Raw genomic sequence first — 19,276 nt, 5'->3', positions numbered from 1 at the left:
TCACAAACGATTTGTTATTAGCCGCTGACGATGGACTGGTCTCAATCCTGGTCCTGTTGGACCTCAGCGCAGCGTTTGACACCATCGACCACAACATTCTACTGCAGAGGTTAGAATGTGATGTAGGTGTTGGAGGAACAGCCCTCAGCCGGTTTAAATCCTATCTATCTGATAGGTACCAATTTGTTAATGTAAACCAGAGCTCCTCACCAAGCTCTAAAGTAATTTACGGTGTGCCACAGGGTTCGGTACTCGGCCCAATTCTGTTTACTCTTTATATGCTGCCATTAGGCAACATTATCAGAAAGCATGACATTAACTTCCACTGCTATGCAGATGACACTCAGCTGTATTTATCAATGAAACCTGATCAGAGCGATCAAGTAGACAGACTTAGTGCTTGTGTGAAGGAGATAAAAACCTGGATGACACTTAACTACCTGCTTCTTAACCCTGAAAAAACCGAGGTCATTGTGCTTGGCCCTAAGCATCTACGAGACGCTCTATCTGAGCAGATAGTCACACTGGACAATGTCAGTGTAGCCTCCAGTTCTACTGTAAGAAACCTTGGAGTCTTATTTGACCAGGAGCTCTCATTTAAAGCTCATATAAATCAAGCTTGTAAAACAGCCTATTTCCATTTGCGCAACAAGAGCCAAAATCAGAAGAATCCTGCCTAAAAGTGATGCCGAAAAACTTATCCATGCATTTGTAACGACTAGATTAGACTACTGTAACTCCTGCTTGCAGCGTGTCCTAAAAGCTCCATAAAAAGCTTTCAACTGGTTCAAAATGCAGCAGCAAGATTACTAACAGGAACAAAAAGAAGAGAGCACATTACGCCGGTGCTGAAGTCTCTTCACTGGCTCCCCGTCGAGTTTAGAATCAAATTTAAAATTCTACTGTTGACCTACAAAGCCATAAATGACATGGCCCCATCCTACCTCAAAGATGCTATAGAACCATATCATCCAAACAGAGCTCTTCACTCTCAGAATGCCGGCCTTCTGGTGGAGTCTCTAAAAGTACAGTAGGAGGTAGAGCGTTTAGCTACCAAGCTCCTGTGTTATGGAATCAGCTCCCGACCCATGTTAAATATGCTGACACAGTCTCTTCATTTAAGTCCAGGCTTAAAACGTTCCTCTTCGAAATCGCTTATGGTCAGACTAGTTAGGAACAGAAACATAAACCCACAGCTTTAGCTACGCTGCCCTAGGAGCAACTATGCTGGGGGAAGTATGACAGCTTGAGCACTATCATCTTCTTCTGACTACTTATGCTATCAAACAATATTTATTTTTTGATTCCACTTGCAAACTGTTCACCGCCTTCTTTTTCTTTCTCTCACTCCTGAGGACCTGTGGACCCAGATGCCCCTCCCCTGGTGAAGTGGTCCCTGCCCTGTGTGGACGGTCCCTCATCTGCCTGAAGAGTGGCTCCAGTCCGCCTCCGACGGTCCCTCATCTGCCTGAAGAGTGGGTCCAGCTCGCCTCCGACGGTCCCTCATCTGCCTGAAGAGTGGGTCCAGCTCGCCTCCGACGGTCCCTCATCTGCCTGAAGAGTGGGTCCAGCTCGACTCAGACGGTCCCTCTTCTGCCTGAAGAGTGGGTCCAGCTCCAGTCTCCTTGTGTCCGTCTGTCCGTCTGTGAGAGTCGGATCTCTCCTTCACTGGAACTCCTCCAGGTTTCTACGCTTTTTTCCCAAAGAGGTTTTTTTTGTAGTTTTTCCTGGCCGAGAAGGAGAGTCTAAGGACAGAGGACCCTGGGACATCGTCCCTCGCCACCACAGACATTGTCTGACTCCCTCGCCACCACAGACATTGTCTGACTTCATCGCCACCACAGACATTGTTGATTCATTTCTCCCTGTGGCCCTCAGAGGCAACTGTTGTTGTGATTTTGGGCCTTACAAAAATAAATTGATTTGATTTGAAAGTCAAATTTCTGACAAGAACGTGTTGTCCTCCTAACACTAGGTGGCGATATGCGTCGTTTCAGCGCCCCCCCATTCCTGTTGACCTTTTGCGTCACATATGAACAACTATCAAATGCATTTTCGAACAACAGCAAGATGGATAGTTTTGTTCATCTCGTATGTAACGTCCGCGTTAGTTATTGTGCACATAAATTGCACGCTAACCCTGGTGTTGTGTTCTTCCTTGTAATGGTTTTGTTCCGGGGTCATACCTCAGCGTGGGTCGTGGAGCATGCGCACAAGCCTTGTGTAATTTCAGTGCGATTACGCAATCACATAATCTGGGTGTCTCAATTCTTTTGAACGCCGATTTCTATCGAAGTAAGGTGTTTACATGCGCAGGAAGAGTCACTGCACTCGTGAGGGTCCAGTCTTTTCTGAGCCGCTCGTGTGTCGACCTCTTGAGCTGAAACGTTTTCTGTGTTTGAGGAAGTGTGAGGATCTAATGTCAAAGCAATGCAGTGTTTCCGGGTCAGAACTGCTCAGAGCTTCGGCCGACACAGGATGTGGCGCAGTGGAAAGATCAAAGTTTAAATGTGCTCGCGCTGATGATGGCGACCGGCACCCGCGCGACCGCCTTCCCGCCCGTCCATGTTTTCTGCTGCGTTTTGCGCTATACCAATGACGCTCAGTAATTCATAGTTGATGATTGCGAAGTTTACGATTCAAATAGTTCTTTGTCCTGACAAATTGAAGATCGTGTTCAACCTAGACCTGAGCAGGGAGAAAGGGAGAGAGAGCCTCGGTGACCCGGCTGCACCCCCTCCTCTCTGTACCTCCGTCACCTATCGCGTATTGTAATTATTGTCTTTTTAGGCCGCCACGAGGGTCGCCATATTGGAGCCAATTCTGACTTCCGTGAGCCAGCTGGTGTCTGATCTAGTTCTGACCTAGCGAACGGCTCTGTGATTCAGTGAACTGTTTGCGAGTTTCAAGTTTGTGAAATATTACAGGGCTATGTAGTGAATGAGGGGTTTGGGACGATTGTGGACATTGATTGGGACACAGCAAAAGAGTACAAAATAGTCTCAATTTCCCCCAGGCACACAATGAACATGAAGCTAGCGCTAAAGAGACAACGTGCTAGGTACCACGCATGAATGAGTGGAGCGCCATTTGACTTTCTGGACTCTTGTGGTCTATGCTGACAAATAAAGTAAACACTTTGAATCTACTGTTTGTGTCGATCCAAAGACAATAGTAAATGTGAGAAAGCAACATAAATACAAAACCAAGCACTGCGAAGCCAAATAACCACACAATTGTCACAGGACGGAAACATTAGCTTTGGTTGTTTGATTTCGGATTAGAAAACGAAAATCATATACATGTACGAGAAAAAAAGCCACCTCTCTGTCTCCCAAATGATGTCCGGATCTCAGTCGCAACTGGTTTACTCCAAACAAAGGAAATGTGTAGTCTAGAGTCCAAGGTAATCCCTGTTGAGTCAGTCGTGAAACAGCGTCAAGGGGCGCCCGTAGTGTTGTTGTTGTTGTTTTATGGCGGTTGGCATCCGAGTGTTGCATTACCGCCTGACTTTGTTCTTTAGACTTCATGTTGTTGTTGTTGTTGTTGTTGTTGTTGTTGTTGTTGTTTTATGGCGGTTGGCATCCGAGTGTTGCATTACCGCCAGACTTTATTCCCCAGACTTTGTCGTAGTCCTAAAAGTTCCTCTTCCAGTGCTTCGACTTCCAGTGCTTTGACAAAGCCCAAGAGGTCATGAGATGCCTTTGTTATTGTTGTTGTTGTTGTTGTTGTTTTATGGCGGTTGGCATCCGAGTGTTGCATTACCGCCAGACTTTATTCCTCAGACGTTTCGTAGTCCTCAGACTCTGTCGTAGTCCGTAAAAGTACTCCTCCCATCGCTTTGGCGTTACAAAGCCCATGAGGTCATGATGTGTTTTTGTGACTAGAATAGTTGTTGTGTCAGAGACCAACCGGCTTTATTCCAGGGAGACTCTTCTTCACCTTCCTCGCCCTCTTTGACGTTCGGTGCTTTGGAAGTACAAAGCCCATGAGATCATGGGACGTCTTTGTTGTTTTACAAAGCCCATGAGGTCATGGGACGTCTTTGTCGTTTTATCCTTTAGAAGTCCTTCTTCCATCACTTTGGCGTTTCTAGGCCCATGAAGTCCAAGCGCGTTAGAACATCCTCTTGCTCCTCATCCTCGGCTCAGTCTCCAACACCCCCCACCTCTATAAACGTTTACCCAGCCCTGTGCTACATAAGTAAGCAACCACAGCCTGACACAAACCCTGTGACTGGATCGCCAGAACGTTCCGCAGATTGAACTCCCGCCCATTATTCCGAAACCACAAGGCCAACCCGGCCCTTTCCCTATCATAAGCCTCACAGCAAATCAGCACATGCTCGACAGTCTCTGGCACCCGACAGTGACCACACAGACCGGTCGGATGTTTGCCTATCCTACTCAGTGACCAATTGAGTCCAGTATGGCCAATCCTCATGCGGGCGAAGGCCCTTTCCTCCCACGCGTTCCTGCCCATAGACCCGCAAGGACCCACACTACCCTGTATGTGATAGAGATGCCGTCCAGTAACACAGTGGCTCCAAAATTCCTGCCAAAGGCCGACCACATGACTCTTGATAACAGGCTTGATTTCAGATTTGCTTAACTCAACCGCCACATCAATTGATGGCCGCCGAAGGGAACGTTTAGCCAGTGCATCAGCCATTTCGTTACCATCCACCCCCACATGCGCAGGGACCCAAATGAAGGAAACCCTCACATCCTTCCTGGACAGGGAGAGCATCAGACAGAAGATGCCATTCAACACATCCTGTCTGCAATCCGATTTCCCAGATTTAATGCTTTGCAATGCAGAAAGGCTGTCAGAGGCCACCACAATGCCGCAACACTGCAAAGCAGATTCCGCCCATTCCAACGCCAACCGTATCGCTATAAGTTCCGACGTGAAAACAGAAAGGCGATCTGTCAACCTCTTCTTGACCGCTAGCCCCAGGTCAGGCACAAAATAAGCGGCGCCAGTACGCCCACTCTCAGGATCCCTAGACCCGTCGGTATAAATAAACACATCACCTGAGTGCTTATCGATGAGCGCTTGAACGGCAAACTGCGGTGCCCTCCCAGCGACTCCTCTAAGCTTGCCATGCAAGCTAACATCAACAGGAGCCGGGACAAACTTCCACGGAGCTATAGCAGACAAAGCCACCGACGGGCTCACACGCAGATCACCAACCCCCGCAAGCCGCGCCTTCGCATTTCCTACCTGGCTGAAAATCATACCGCCAGCCTCACTCTGCCCCCCATCAACCCTGAGAAAGTCCCTCACCGGGTGAGAGCTCGTATGACCTTGCACATTCACCCAGTAAGCCAACAGAAGTTCTAGCCTCCGGAGCCGTAACGGCAATTCCCCCAACTCAACCTGCAGCGCCGAGACAGGGGAGGTCCTAAAAGCCCTACAGCAGATGCGCAAGGCCTGGGCTTGCTCCACATCAAGCTTCTTTAAGTTAGTCTCAGCCGCAGACATGTAGGCTATACAGCCATAATCAATAGCCGCCCTCATGACGGCCCGATAAATACCCAGGAGCGACCTTCTGCTGGCCCCCCAGTCCTGGCCGGATAGACAACGAAGCAAGTTATTCACCCTTTTGCATTTACCACTGACCTCATCAATGTGCCGACGCCAACTAAGCCTCTCGTCAAAGGTGACCCCCAAGAACCTCACCTCCCTGACCTGTTCGAGCACCTGCCCATGCAGTCGAAGGGAGACGTCCCTATGTCCATTGAAGAAACAGATCACTTGAGACTTCCGTACGGACAGTTTAAACCCCCACTTCAGGGTCCACTGCTCCACCTGCTGTATTGCCCTTTGCAGTTTCGCCTCGTAAAACCGGAGATTCCTCCCTCTCACCCATAGAGCGCCATCGTCAGCATAAAGGCTCCTCCCAACAGACCCATCCACGTCGTCAAAGATGTCCTTAATCATAACATTGAACAAGATAGGGCTACACACACTCCCCTGCGGGATCCCATTCTCCACCCCATAGACCCCAGAGTAAGCAGCGCCCACTCTGGTTTGGATACGCCGGCCAGACAGAAAGCTCCGGACCCAGTTAAACAGTTTACCCTTCACACCACACTTCCGCAGCTTAATGAGGAGCCCATCCTTCCAAACCATATCGTACGCCTTCTCCACATCAAAGAGCACCGCAATAACCTTTTCTTTCTGAGCCCTGGCCAGCTGGATATCAGATTCCAAACACAACACGGAATCCATGGTGTTCCTGCCCCTACGGAAACCACTCTGGTGCGCGGGAAGCAAACCCTGACTCTCCAAGAAGTAATCCAACCGCTCGGTAACCATGCGCTCCATCGTTTTCCCGAGCTGCGACGTCAAGGCAATCGGCCTATAACTTGAAGGGTCAGACGCTGGCCTACCCGGCTTCAGAACCGGCACCACCGTAGACTGTTTCCACGCAGATGGAACACAACAAAGACGTCCCATGATCTCATGGGCTTTGTACTTCCAAAGCGCCGAGCGTCGGAGGGGGCGAGGAAGGTGAAGAGGAGTCTCCCTGGAATAAAGCCGGTTGGTCTCTGACACAACAACTATTCTAGTCACAAAAACACATCATGACCTCATGGGCTTTGTAACGCCAAAGCGATGGGAGGAGTACTTTTACGGACTACGACAGAGTCTGAGGACTACGAAACGTCTGAGGAATAAAGTCTGGCGGTAATGCAACACTCGGATGCCAACCGCCATAAAACAACAACAACAACAACAACAACAACCTGAATCCCAAACACGGTTGAAAAGACCCAGGACTAGCCCAAGCGTTTCATCAGTCAAATGAGAGAGCATGTCATAGCACACCTCATCTTTACCCGGGGCTGTCTGTTTCGCCTTAGAAAGTGCTCTCCTTAGCTCAAACAAACTAAACGGAAGGTCAAGGTCATCTTGAGTCGAAGGCTGGTGCCCAATCAGCTCAGAATTCTGGGCCAAAGTACTCTCCCTGTAGTGCCTTTCCGCAGGTGAGAGATTGTCAGAGCTGTGCACCGACACAAAGGTGCTGGCCAACAGTTCAGCTTTGTCAACGTCGCTGACTGCTTCAACACCATTCAGTATTAGGACCAGGGTCCCATGACGGCGCTCAACCCCATGCATCCGCTTAATCATCCCCCAAACATCCCCGAGACGCGTTTCTCTCCCAATTTTGGAACAATACCGCCTCCAATAGGCACTCTTGGCCGTTCTCACAGTTTTCCGCACAACAGCGCGGGCCCTCTTGTAGTCAATGAGGGCACCCTCAGTGTGGGCAACCCTTAGCCGGCGAAACGCCGCATTTCTCGCCCTAACAGCATGACCACATGCTTCAGTCCACCACGGCACCCGCTTCCTATGTCCACTACCACCACTCTTAGGAATCGTGCCTACCGCTGACTGCGTGATGAGCGAGACAATGCCTTTGTCATTGTATCCTATAGAAGTTCTTCCTCCCCTCAGACTTTGTCGTAGTCCTTAAAAATTCTTATTCCATTGCTTTGGAAGTACAAAGCCCATGAGGTCATGGGACGTCTTTGTTGTTTTACAAAGCCCATGAGGTCATGGGACGTCTTTGTCGTTTTATCCTTTAGAAGTCCCTCTTCCATCACTTTGGTTGTTGTTGTTGTTGTTGTTGTTGTTTTTTTATGGCGGTTGGCATCCAAGTGTTGCATTACCGCCAGACTTTATTCCTCAGACTTTGTCGTAGTCCGTAAAAGTACTCCTTCCATTGCTTTGGTGTTACAAAGTCCATGAGGTCATGATATGTCTTTGTGACTGGAATAGTTGTTGTTGTTTCAGAGACCAACCGGCTTTATTCCAGGGAGACTCTTCTTCATCTTCCTCTCCTTCTTTGACGTTCGGTGCTTCCACCGTACAGCTTTATTCTTTAGGCTTCATTCTATAGGCTTTAATATGTCCACTGATGTCGCTGCTTGGTAGCCGTGCATCTACAAGACTGGGCGAGGACAGGAGACCACCCCCACCCCCATCTCGTCACTCTGATCACTCTGACTCCCCACAAGCAGACCCCCATCACTCCGACTCCCATTTAGCGCCTTTAGCCTGTTTTCTATATCTGCCCAATCAAGCTCCTTTGTTCCAAGGAATCTCCCTGCAGCTTTAGCAATGATCCTGATCCTTTCAGTTCTGCTTTGAGTCTGAGCAGCACAGTTTACAACATCCACCATAAAGAGTACAAAATCCTCTCTATCCACAACCAGGGTATTCTCATTAATTCTGGAACCTGCACACTTGGGACCTCCACTCTTGAAACCTTCACACTTCTTAGGAGCCACGCTGGCCTTTCTCATTTCGCCCTGGCTGGGAGCAGCGCTGGCTCCTCTCTCTGTATTTACTCTAAACTCGTTACTTGAAACTTTCTTGACTGCATCTGCATAGGATATACCTTGAGAGACCTTTATTTTCTGCACCTCAGCAGCTCTTTTGCTAAACCTGCATCCCCCAAAGGCAGAGCTATGTTCTTCCCCACAGTTACAGCACTTCAGTTTTGCACCCACGTCACACTTCCCATACTCGTGGTCTCCTGCACATTTACCACATCTTTGCTTCCCTCTACAGACCGCTGCAATATGCCCAAAGCGCTGGCACTTAAAGCAACGCAGGGGCGGCGGAACATATGGCCTGACGCTATAGCACATGTACCCAATGAACACCTTACTAGGCAGGCACCTCCCTTCAAGTGTTACCATTACCGACAAGCTGTCACATCTTACCCCAAACCGGGTCACCTAGCGTCCACCACCGTAACTCCAGTCAAATTCTCCTTAACTTCATCCACAGACGTCGCCGTAGGGACACCTACGATAACTCCTCTGACCGTGTTTCTTTCAGCATCAGACACAAGAATGTCCTTTCCACCCAGACGTTTAGTTCCAATCGCCTTCCGTTGCTGAGCCGCGTCCTTGCACACGACCAGTAGCGAGCCATCTCTAAGGACACTCGCACTCTTGATCACTCCCACAGCTACAGTTAGGCTCTTTGACAATGCCACTGAATTCCACTCCTTAAAGGATGCACTATCCTGTGCAAGCTTTATGATCACCTTACAGTCTCTGCTCTCACCCCGGATATCAATAGCTTCAGCCTCATCCTGCTGCTCATTCCCAGAACCCTCGGACGAGCTAAGGGACTTTTTACGTTTCCGGGCACGTGCAGGCAGAAAAGGCTGCTCCTCCACGCCGTCCAGAACGTCTTCCATCCCCGATCCACTCTCCTCCGCCATCTCCCGTCTCTCCAGACCGGGTGTTGAGCAAGGTCTCCTCACAGTTTTAGTCCAGGGCTTGTTCTTCCTCAGACTGAAGTCAAAGCGCGTTAGAACATCCTCTTGCTCCTCATCCTCGGCTCAGTCTCCAACACCCCCCAACTCTATAAACGTTTACCCAGCCCTGTGCTACATAAGTAAGCAACCACAGCCTGACACAAACCCTGTGACTGGATCGCCAGAACGTTCCGCAGATTGAACTCCCGCCCATTATTCCGAAACCACAAGGCCAACCCGGCCCTTTCTCTATCATAAGCCTTACAGCAAATCAGCACATGCTCAACAGTCTCTGGCACCCGACAGTGACCACACATACCGGTCGGATGTTTGCCTATCCTACTCAGTGACCAATTGAGTCCAGTATGGCCAATCCTCATGCGGGCCCTTACATCCCACGCGTTCCTGCCCATAGACCTGCAAGGACCCACACTACTCTGTACGTGATAGAGATGCCGTCCAGTAACACAGTGGCTCCAAAATTCCTTCCAAAGGCCGACCACATGACTCTTGATAACGGGCTTGATTTCAGAATTGCTTAACTCAACCGCCACATCAATTGATGGCCGCCTAAGGGAACGTTTAGCCAGTGTGTCAGCCATTTCGTTACCATCTACCCCCACATGCGCAGGGACCCAAATGAAGGAAACCCTCACCTCCTTCCTGGACAGGGAGAGCATCAGACAGAATATGCCATTCAACACATCCTGTCTGCAATCCGATTTCCCAGATTTAATGCTTTGCAATGCAGAAAGGCTGTCAGGGGCCATTTTCCAGAGTCCGGGCTTTATTCCAGGGCTGACTCTTCTTCATCTTCCTCTCGGTCTTTGATGTTCGGTGCTTCCACCGTACAGCTTTATTCTTCAGGCTTGATTCTTAAGGCTTTGATATTTCCACTGATGTCGTTGCTTGGCAGCCGTGCATCTATTAGACTGGGTGAGGACAGGAGACCGCCCCCACCTCCAGATCTTCACTCTGATCACACTGATTCCTTAAAAGTAGACCTCCGTTACTCAGAATCCCACTTAGCGCTTTTAGCTGGTTTTCTATTTTTGTCCAATCAAGCTCTTTTGTTCCAAGGAATCTTCCTTTAGCAATGATCCTGATCCTTTCAGTTCTGCTTTGAGTTTGAGCAGCTCAGTTTATAACATCCACCATAAAGACCACAAAATCCTCTATCCACAACCAAGGTATTCTCATTCATTTTGGAACCTCTACACTTGGAACCTACACACTTGGAACTTCCACACTTGGAACCTACACACTTGGAACCTCCACACTTGGAACCTCCACACTTGGAACCTACACACTTGGAACCTACACACTTGGAGCCTTCACACTTGGAGCCTTCACACTTGGAACCTCCACACTTGGAACCCACACACTTGGAACCTCCACACTTGGAACCTCCACACTTGGAACCTCCACACTTGGAACCTCCACACTTGGAACCTCCCCACTTGGAACCGTCACACTTGGAACCTCCACACTTGGAACCTCCACACTTGGAACCTCCACACTTGGAACCTGCACAGTTGTAACCTACACACTTGGAACCTCCACACATGGAACCTCCACACTCGGAACCTGCACACTTGGAACCTTCACACTTCTTGGGAGCAACGCTGGCTTCCCTCACTTCGCTCTGGCTGTGAGCAGCGCTGGCTCCTCTCTCTGTATTTACTTTAACCTCGTTACGTGACACTTTCTTGACTGCATCCACATAGGATATACCTTGAGAGACCTTAATTTTCTGCACCTTAGCAGCTCTTTTGCTAAACTCGCATCCCTCGTAGGCAGAGCTATGTTCTTCGCCACAGTTACAGCACTTCAGTTTTGCTCCTTCGTCACACTTCTCATACTCGTGATCTCCTGCACATTTACCACATCTTTGCGTCCCTCTGCTGACCGCTGCAATATGCCCAAAGCGCTGGCACTTAAAGCAACGCAGGGGCGGTGGAACATATGGCCAAACGCCATAGCTCACGTATCCGAGGAACACCTTACTATGCAGGCATTTCCCTTCAAGTGTTATCATTACCAACCGGCTGTCACATCTTTCTCCAAACCGGGTCACCTTCACCTGCCTAGCGTCCTCTACCTTAACTCCAGTTAAACTCTTATTTACTTCGTATTGTTTAGTCTTGTTGTTGTTGTTGTTGTTGTTGTTGTTGTTGTTGTTGTTGTGTTATGGCGGTTGGCATCCAATTGTTGCATTACCGCCAGACTTTATTCCTCAGACTTTTCGTAGTCCTCAGACTGTCGTAGTCCGTAAAAGTACTCCTTCCATTGCTTTGGTGTTACAAAGCCCATGAGGTCATGATATGTCTTTGTGACTAGAATAGTTGTTGTTGTTTCAGAGACCAACCGGCTTTATTCCAGGGAGACTCTTCTTCATCTTCCTCTCCTTCTTTGACGTTCGGTGCTTCCACCGTACAGCTTTATTCTTTAGGCTTCATTCCATAGGCTTTAATATTTCCACTGATGTCGCTGCTTGGTAGCCATGCGTCTACCAAGCAGTCTTTATTCTTTGGACTTTATTCTTTAGACTCTATTCTTTAGACTTTATTCTTTGGACTTTAATTCTTTAGACAATCTGTCAAGACTGTCAGGCCATGTCAAAATAAAACTCCTTCTGGATCTCTGAAACAAAAAGGCCTTTATTTTGTAAGTGTTACAGACGATCCAGGCACCTTCTGCACTGACCTGAGTAGGGAGAAAGGGAGAGAGAGGCTCGGTGACCCGGCTGCACCCCCTCCTCCCTGTACCTCCGTCACCTAGCAACAGAGACCCGCCGCTTATGCTAACTCTAATGCTAATGCTAATGCAAAGCCCGCGGCGCGGAAGGAAATGTCCCATCAAAATAAAAGAGGAAGAGGAAGTGAAGTCATTCATTGCGCCCCTGCTGGCCAATAGTGAAAAATACACAATATCTGTGATGCACTTTTTCTTATTCTGCGTCTTGAGGAGAATATAACCCATGAGTTTCAAACAAATCAGAAAATGTTGAGTTTTTCAGACAATGGGTAGGGGGCGCTATAGAGTAAATTTGTTACATGGGTATTAATTATTTCCAATAAGTCCATAAAAACACATTAGTGAGTGAAATATATATAGATATATCTGTTCTGCGCACGCTGTAGAATTAAACACCAGTTTTATTTAAGTCTCAAAGTAGACTCTTTCTCACTCACTCGCACGGAGCGGCGCACCGCAGAGCAAACAGCTGTGGGGGACGCACTACGTCACGGGTGGGCGGGGCACACACGCGCTCTGAGACTACGTCTCAGTCTCAGAGCGCGGGGCACACACGCGCTCTGAGACTACGTCACGGGTGGGCGGGGCACACACGCGCTCTGAGACTACGTCACGGGTGGGCGGGGCACACACGCGCTCTGAGACTACGTCACGGGTGGGCGGGGCACACACGCGCTCTGAGACTACGTCACGGGTGGGCGGGGCACACACGCGCTCTGAGACTACGTCACGGGTGGGCGGGGCACACACGCGCTCTGAGACTACGTCACGGGTGGGCGGGGCACACACGCGCTCTGAGACTACGTCACGGGTTGGGCGGGGCACACACGCGCTCTGAGACTACGTCACGGGTGGGCGGGGCACACACGCGCTCTGAGACTATGTCACGGGTTGGGCGGGGGAGCCAGATCGCTCTTCGCAAGGGTGGGGGCGAATATCAAACCAAGCCGTTTGCATTTCCGGGTTGGTGAGGGGGTCCAAGGTCTGGGTGATATTTCTTAACTATTATGTTAAGGGTGTTGCACAACACTTATTATTATCAATAATACACTTGGGATAGACTACGAAACGTGGAAAAAAGCATGTTATGGCACCTTTAATCCACAAAGATCAGACAGGATTCATGACCAAACGACACACAAGACGACATAAGACCATCTTTACACACAATGAGACGAATACAAACACAACTAAACAAAGCCGTAATAATTAGTTTGGACGCTGAGAAGGCTTTTGATTCTTTTAGCTGGCCATCACATTTCTTAAGTTAATAATTGTAGGTTTTATGATCATGTTTGTGTGGGTGTGGCCAGTGCACCACTCCCGCTCGTCAGACATAAACTCTCTATAAACCGACCAAATCAAAGCAGTAGAACCTGCCTGAAGAGACACTCTGCTTTGTTAAAACCTCATGAGAAGAACATCTGAGAGGATCATTGGTGAGGTTCCGCTGATCTGTGGGACCAATCTGCTTCAAATGTTTGGACAGATGTACATGAGCTGTGTCCGGATCCAGAGTGAGATCCACAGCAAGGCGTGGCACTCTGCTTTCTTCTAGTTTCTTCAGTGATCTCCTCCTGATGTGGAGGTTCTCTGGTGGAACATTGTGTGACTGAGGATCTGGAGCAAACAGACAGAGGCAGATCTTCAAAATAAGCCGTTGGAACACGACAGAATCGCCAAGGGAAACATATTGTCTACACAAGATAATGTGAAAATTGTTGCTTTGGGGAATGATGCTAAATTAGAGATCGGTCTGTGCAGTTGATGAGATTTGAGGGAAATCAAGATCTAATTGTTTCAAAATGTCAATGATCAGCTTTTCTTGATGAAGAGCTCCACATTCAATCCTCAGTAAATGATGAGAGTCAGAGCAGTGTTCAGACAATGAAAGAGAAGTAAAAGAGACTGTATTTGTTTTAAAGAGACTGACAGAACGTCATGTTCATGAAAACAGAGCTGAAAGTTATTTTTATTTCTCTTTATTAAGTCCATGTGTCGTCCAAAGCAAATGAAGGCAAACGTAAGTCAAGTCTCAGCTCAGATCCAAATCAGACTTAATTTAACTTACAAAATACAAAATATTGAATAAATGATGCACTTTCATACATTATTGAAACAAAATGTCATGGAAATCTTCCTGAATAAACAGATATGTCTAATAAAAATATATTCAATGTAACACATAAAACCTGGAACTCTGAACTTCCAATAGTTTGAGGAGATATTTCCTCTTCTTTGTGTTTCATGTTTACAGTCCAGTCACATTGTACCACTTAAGCCTCAATAAAGATATTTACCATTTTAGCACATTTCTAATGGCTTCAAACTAAGATATGATTGCAAGTGTGAGAAACGTTCATATTTCTTATTGTTTGTGCAATTTACCCAAGAACTGAGGGTGAGGACAAATCCATCCATCCATCCATTTTCTGCCGCTTATCCGGGGCCGGGTCGCGGGGGCAGCAGTCTGAGCAGGGACTCCCAGACTTCCTCTCCCCAGACACTTCCTCTAACTTCTCCGGGGGGATCCCGAGGCGTTCCCAGGCCAGCCGAGAGACATAGTCCCTCCAGCGTGTCCTGGGTCTTCCCCGGGGCCTCTTCCCGGTGGGACATGCCTGAAACACCTCCCGAGGGAGGGGCCCAGGAGGCATCCGGAACAGATGCCCGAGCCACCTCAGCTGTCTCCTCTCGACGTGGAGGAGCAGCGGCTCTACTCCGAGCTCCCCCCGTGTGGCCGAGCTCCTCACGTTATCTCTAAGGGAGCGCCCAGCCACACGGCGGAGGAAACTCATTTCGACCGCTTGTATCCACGATCTTGTTCTTTCGGTCACTACCCAAAGCTCATGACCATAGGTGAGGGTAGGAACGTAGACCGACCGGTAAATAGAGAGCTTTGCCTTTCGGCTCAGCTCCCTCTTTACCACAACGGTCCGATGCAGCGACTGCATCACTGCAGCCGCTGCACCGATCCGCCTGTCGATCTCACGCTCCATCCTTCCCTCACTCGTGAACAAGACCCCGAGATACTTGAACTACTCCACTTGGGGCAAGGACACCCCACCCACCTGAAGAGGGCAAGCCACCTTTTTCCGGTCGAGAACCATGGCCTCGGATTTGGACGTGCTGACTCTCATCCCAGCCGCTTCACACTCGGCTGCAAACCGTCCCAGTGCATGTTGCAGGTCCGGGTTTGATGGAGCCATCAGGACAACATCGTCTGCAAACAGCAGAGATGGAATCCTGTGGTCCCCAAACCGGACACCCTCCGACCCCTGACTGCGACTAGAAATTCTGTCCATAAAAACTATGAACAGAACCGGTGACAAAGGGCAGCCCTGGCGGAGTCCAACATGCACTGGGAACAGGTCTGACTTACTGCCGGCAATGCGAACACAGCTCCTGCTCCGGTCATACAGGGACCGGACAGCCCTGAGCAAAGGGCCCCGGACCCTGTACTCCCGGAGCACTCCCCAAAGAACACCCCGAGGGACACGGTCGAAAGCCTTCTCCAGATCCACAAAGCACATGTGGACTGGTTGGGCAAACTCCCATGAACCCTCGAGCACCCGATGGAGGGTATAGAGCTGGTCCAGTTTTCCACGACCGGGACGAAATCCACTCTGCTCCTCCTGAATCCGAGGTTCGACTATCGGTCGGATTCTCCTCTCCAGTACCTTGGAATAGACCTTACCCGAGAGGCTGAGGAGTGTGATCCCTCTGTAGTTGGAACACACCCTCCGGTCCCCCTTCTTAAACAGAGGGACCACCACCCCGGACTGCCAGTCCAGAGGCACGGTCCCCGACCGCCACGCGATGTTGCAGAGACGTGTCAACCAAGACAGTCCTACAACATCCAGATACTTCAGGTACTCAGGGCGGATCTCATCCACCCCCGGAGCCCTGCCACCGAGGAGTTTGTCAACAACCTCAGTGACTTCAGCTTGGGTGATGGATGAGCCAGCCTCCGAGTCCCCGGTCTCTACTTCCTCTTCGGAAGACGTGACTGAGGGATTAATGAGATCCTCAAAGTATTCCTTCCACCGTCCGACGACATCCCCAGTCGAGGTCAGCAGGCCTCCCCCCGCACCGTAAACGGTGTTGGTGAGACACTGCTTCCCCCTCCTGAGGCGCCGGACGGTTTGCCAGAATTTCTTTGGTGCCGACCAAAAGTCCTCCTCCATGGCCTCCCCGAACTCCTCCCAGGCCCGGATTTTTGCCTCTGCGACAGCACGTGCCGCGGCTCGCTTGGCCTGCCGATACCTGTCAATGACCTCCGGAGACCTACAAGCCAGAGTGGCCTGATAGGCCTCCTTCTTCAGTCTGACGGCATCCCTTACTTCCGGTGTCCACCACCGGGTTCGGGGGTTGCCGCCACGACAGGCACCGGAGACCTTGCGACCACAGCTCCGAGCAGCCGCATCAACAATGGAGGCGGAGAACATGGTCCACTCGGACTCAATGTCCCCAACCTCCCCCGGGAGGTGGGAGAAGCTCTCCCGGAGGTGCGAGTTGAATACCCTACTGACAGAGGGCTCCACTAGACGTTCCCAACAGACCCTCACAATGCGCTTGGGTCTGCCAAGTCTGTCCGGCTTCCTCCTCCGCCAGCGGATCCAACTCACCACCAGGTGGTGATCGGTTGACAACTCTGCCCCTCTCTTCACCCGAGTGTCCAAGACACGCGGCCGGAGGTCTGATGACACGACAACAAAGTCGATCATTGACCTCCGGCCTAGGGTGTCCTGGTGCCATGTGCACTGATGAACACCCTTGTGCTTGAACAAACCGTGGCTAGCACAGAAGTCCAATAACTGAACACCGCTCGGGTTCAGATTGGGGAAGCCGTTCTTCCCGATCACCCCTCCCCCTATATATATATATATATATATATATATATATATATATATATATATATATATATACACACACACACACACTTCTCCAGTTCCTCTCTGGAGAAGATATATATGTAACACAAACGGTCATATTTAACCCCAGAGTCACTTCTTCACTGTGGTGAGGACCAGAGGAACAGAGTTTTTACCATCAGAGTTTTTACAAGGATTTAAAAATGGAAACAGTTTCTCTTTGAAGCAGCAGCCGGTGAAGGAGTAGATGAGATCTGCAGAATCAGCATCATAAAAGGAGACAAGACCTGTGTCATAGTCCACAAACACACCAACCTTCTGAGGAGGAGACTTCAGAGACAGAAGGATTCGAGGATCAGTACAGGCCTCGTAGTCATGTGTATTGTTCATATAAAGGCACCAGTATCCATATTTACTGTTAAGAGTCTTTATGTTCTTTCTTTCTACAGACTCTTTGGCCACTCCTAAAATCCATTCAGTCTTCCTTTTGACTTGAACCTCAAAGTAGAACTTGCCTGAAGAAAAACTCTGCTTTGTTAAAACATTGTACCATGAAAATCTCTGAGGACTGTTTTTGAAGATTCTCTCATCCGTGTGATGAACCTGCTTCAAATCTCTGGACACAAACAGTTTAACATGTGCAGTGTCTGGATCCAGAGTGAGATCCACAGCAAACAGTTTCAATGTCTTCAGTTTAGCCTTAGACACCTTCTCACGTTCTTCAGTGAAAGTCTCCTTTAGTCTCTCCTCCAGCTCAGACAGAGCTCGGGCTGCAGTTCCCTCATACGACTCTGTCTCCAGTGTCACACTGCTCCAGTCCTTCAGGCTTGTAGGGGGCGTCAGTTTAGTGCAGTGCTGGAGGAAGTGCAGGTGGTCTTCAGAGTGTTGGAGCTGCTCTGCCTCAGTGCTTCTCTGCTCCAGCTCACAGATCTCCTGCTGCAGCTGGAGGACCAGAGCTTCAGCCTGTTTCTGGCTCTGTCTCTGTCTCTCCTGGAGCTCTTGTATGAAGCGCTCTCGGCTCCTCTGAACAGACTCTATCAGAGCGGTGAAGGCCTGCAGCCCTGTGGCCGTCTCTGTGTCGACTGCTCTCTGACTGAGCTGCACTGAGCTCTGGACCTCCTGGATCTTCAGCCTCCTCTGCTCCACCATGTTCCTGCTCTGCTCCTGAGTCTGCTGCAGCGAGGCCTTTCTCCGGTCGAACTCTTCCTTCAGAGACACAAACTTATGAGACTGGTGCTCTAAAGCAGTGCACATGGTACAGACGTAGCTGTGGTCGGTGCTGCAGAAGAGCTCCAGAGGTTTGTGGTGTTGAGGACACATCCTCTCCTCTATGTTCTCCACAGGCTGGGTCAGCTGGTGGCTCCTCAGCCCGGGCACGCTCAGATGAGGCTGAAGGTGCGTCTCACAGTACGAGGACAGACAGACCAGGCAGGACTTCAGAGCCTTCAGTTTGGGACTGGTGCAGTAATCACAGGACACTTCTCCAGGTCTGGACTCTTGTTCAGACCTACTTCCTGCTTCCTGTTTGAACTGAGAGACCATCTCTGAGATGAACGTGTTCACTTTGAGCTCTGGTTTGATGTGGAACAGCTCATTACACAGAGGACACCTGCAGGGGGCGCTGGTGTCCCAGTGCTGGGAGAGGCAGCGTTTGCAGAAGTTGTGTCCACATGGAGTGGTCACTGGTTCAGTGAAGAGATCCAGACAGATGGAGCACAGGAACTGGTCCTCAGACCTCAGAGCCGCCATTCTGACCCTGAGGACAGAGACATATTGGGTGAAAAAGTGTCTTTGCGTCATATGAAGCTGATAAACCTGTAAAATCCTACAGTCACTGTCTCGGAGCAGCTCAGATAATGAACAGAACGTAATGAGGGTTTGTAGTAAAAAGAAGGATGAATCCAAGAGCTCGATGATGGAACTCTCCACCTGTTTGTAGTCGGTTTGAGCTGACAGAGAAGTGGGCGGGGCCACTATTCTGACCCTGGAAAAGCTAAAGTGAAACTAAACTCAACATGTTTTATGGACTGAACAGAACTTTTGGTGCTGCCTGTGATTTACTCATGTCCTTAAAGTAAATACAGCGACACAAATGCATAACTCAGTAAAGAGTCATAAGGGAAAAAACCCATAAGATTTATTTGAAACAGCTAAACATTTCTAACACAATTGTATCTTGTTTTGCTGGCGTTTATTTTGAAGGTAGTACTCCCTGTACTTCTACTGCATTACTACAATGGCCTATAGTAGCACTGTGAAGGACTGAAACCCCAAAAACCTTATTTGACAGTGTTTTTTTGTAAAATCCCAAATTTGTTGTTTTGCTGTGCTTTTATTTTGAAGGTAGTACTCCCTGTACTTC

The 19,276-nt window shown here is 49.3% G+C and overlaps 1 protein-coding gene across 1 annotated transcript; it reads right to left on the bottom strand.

The window, feature by feature from the left end:
* Positions 1–17,039: 17,039 nt before the first annotated feature.
* LOC140348907 (E3 ubiquitin-protein ligase TRIM21-like) lies at positions 17,040–18,699 on the bottom strand. Its single transcript, XM_072435041.1, has one exon. The coding sequence runs from the start codon at positions 18,661–18,663 to the stop codon at positions 17,047–17,049; it is 1,617 nt and encodes a 538-aa protein (XP_072291142.1). The 5' UTR covers positions 18,664–18,699; the 3' UTR covers positions 17,040–17,046.
* Positions 18,700–19,276: the final 577 nt, after the last annotated feature.

The sequence above is a fragment of the Eucyclogobius newberryi genome, unplaced genomic scaffold (assembly GCF_026437365.1).
Source record: "Eucyclogobius newberryi isolate DKJ021-1_F unplaced genomic scaffold, fEucNew1.0.hap1 SCAF_7, whole genome shotgun sequence".
NCBI classification, from domain to species: Eukaryota; Metazoa; Chordata; class Actinopteri; order Gobiiformes; family Gobiidae; genus Eucyclogobius; species Eucyclogobius newberryi.
Note: the sequence above shows the minus strand (reverse complement) of the source record. Positions and strands in the feature narration are given on the sequence as shown.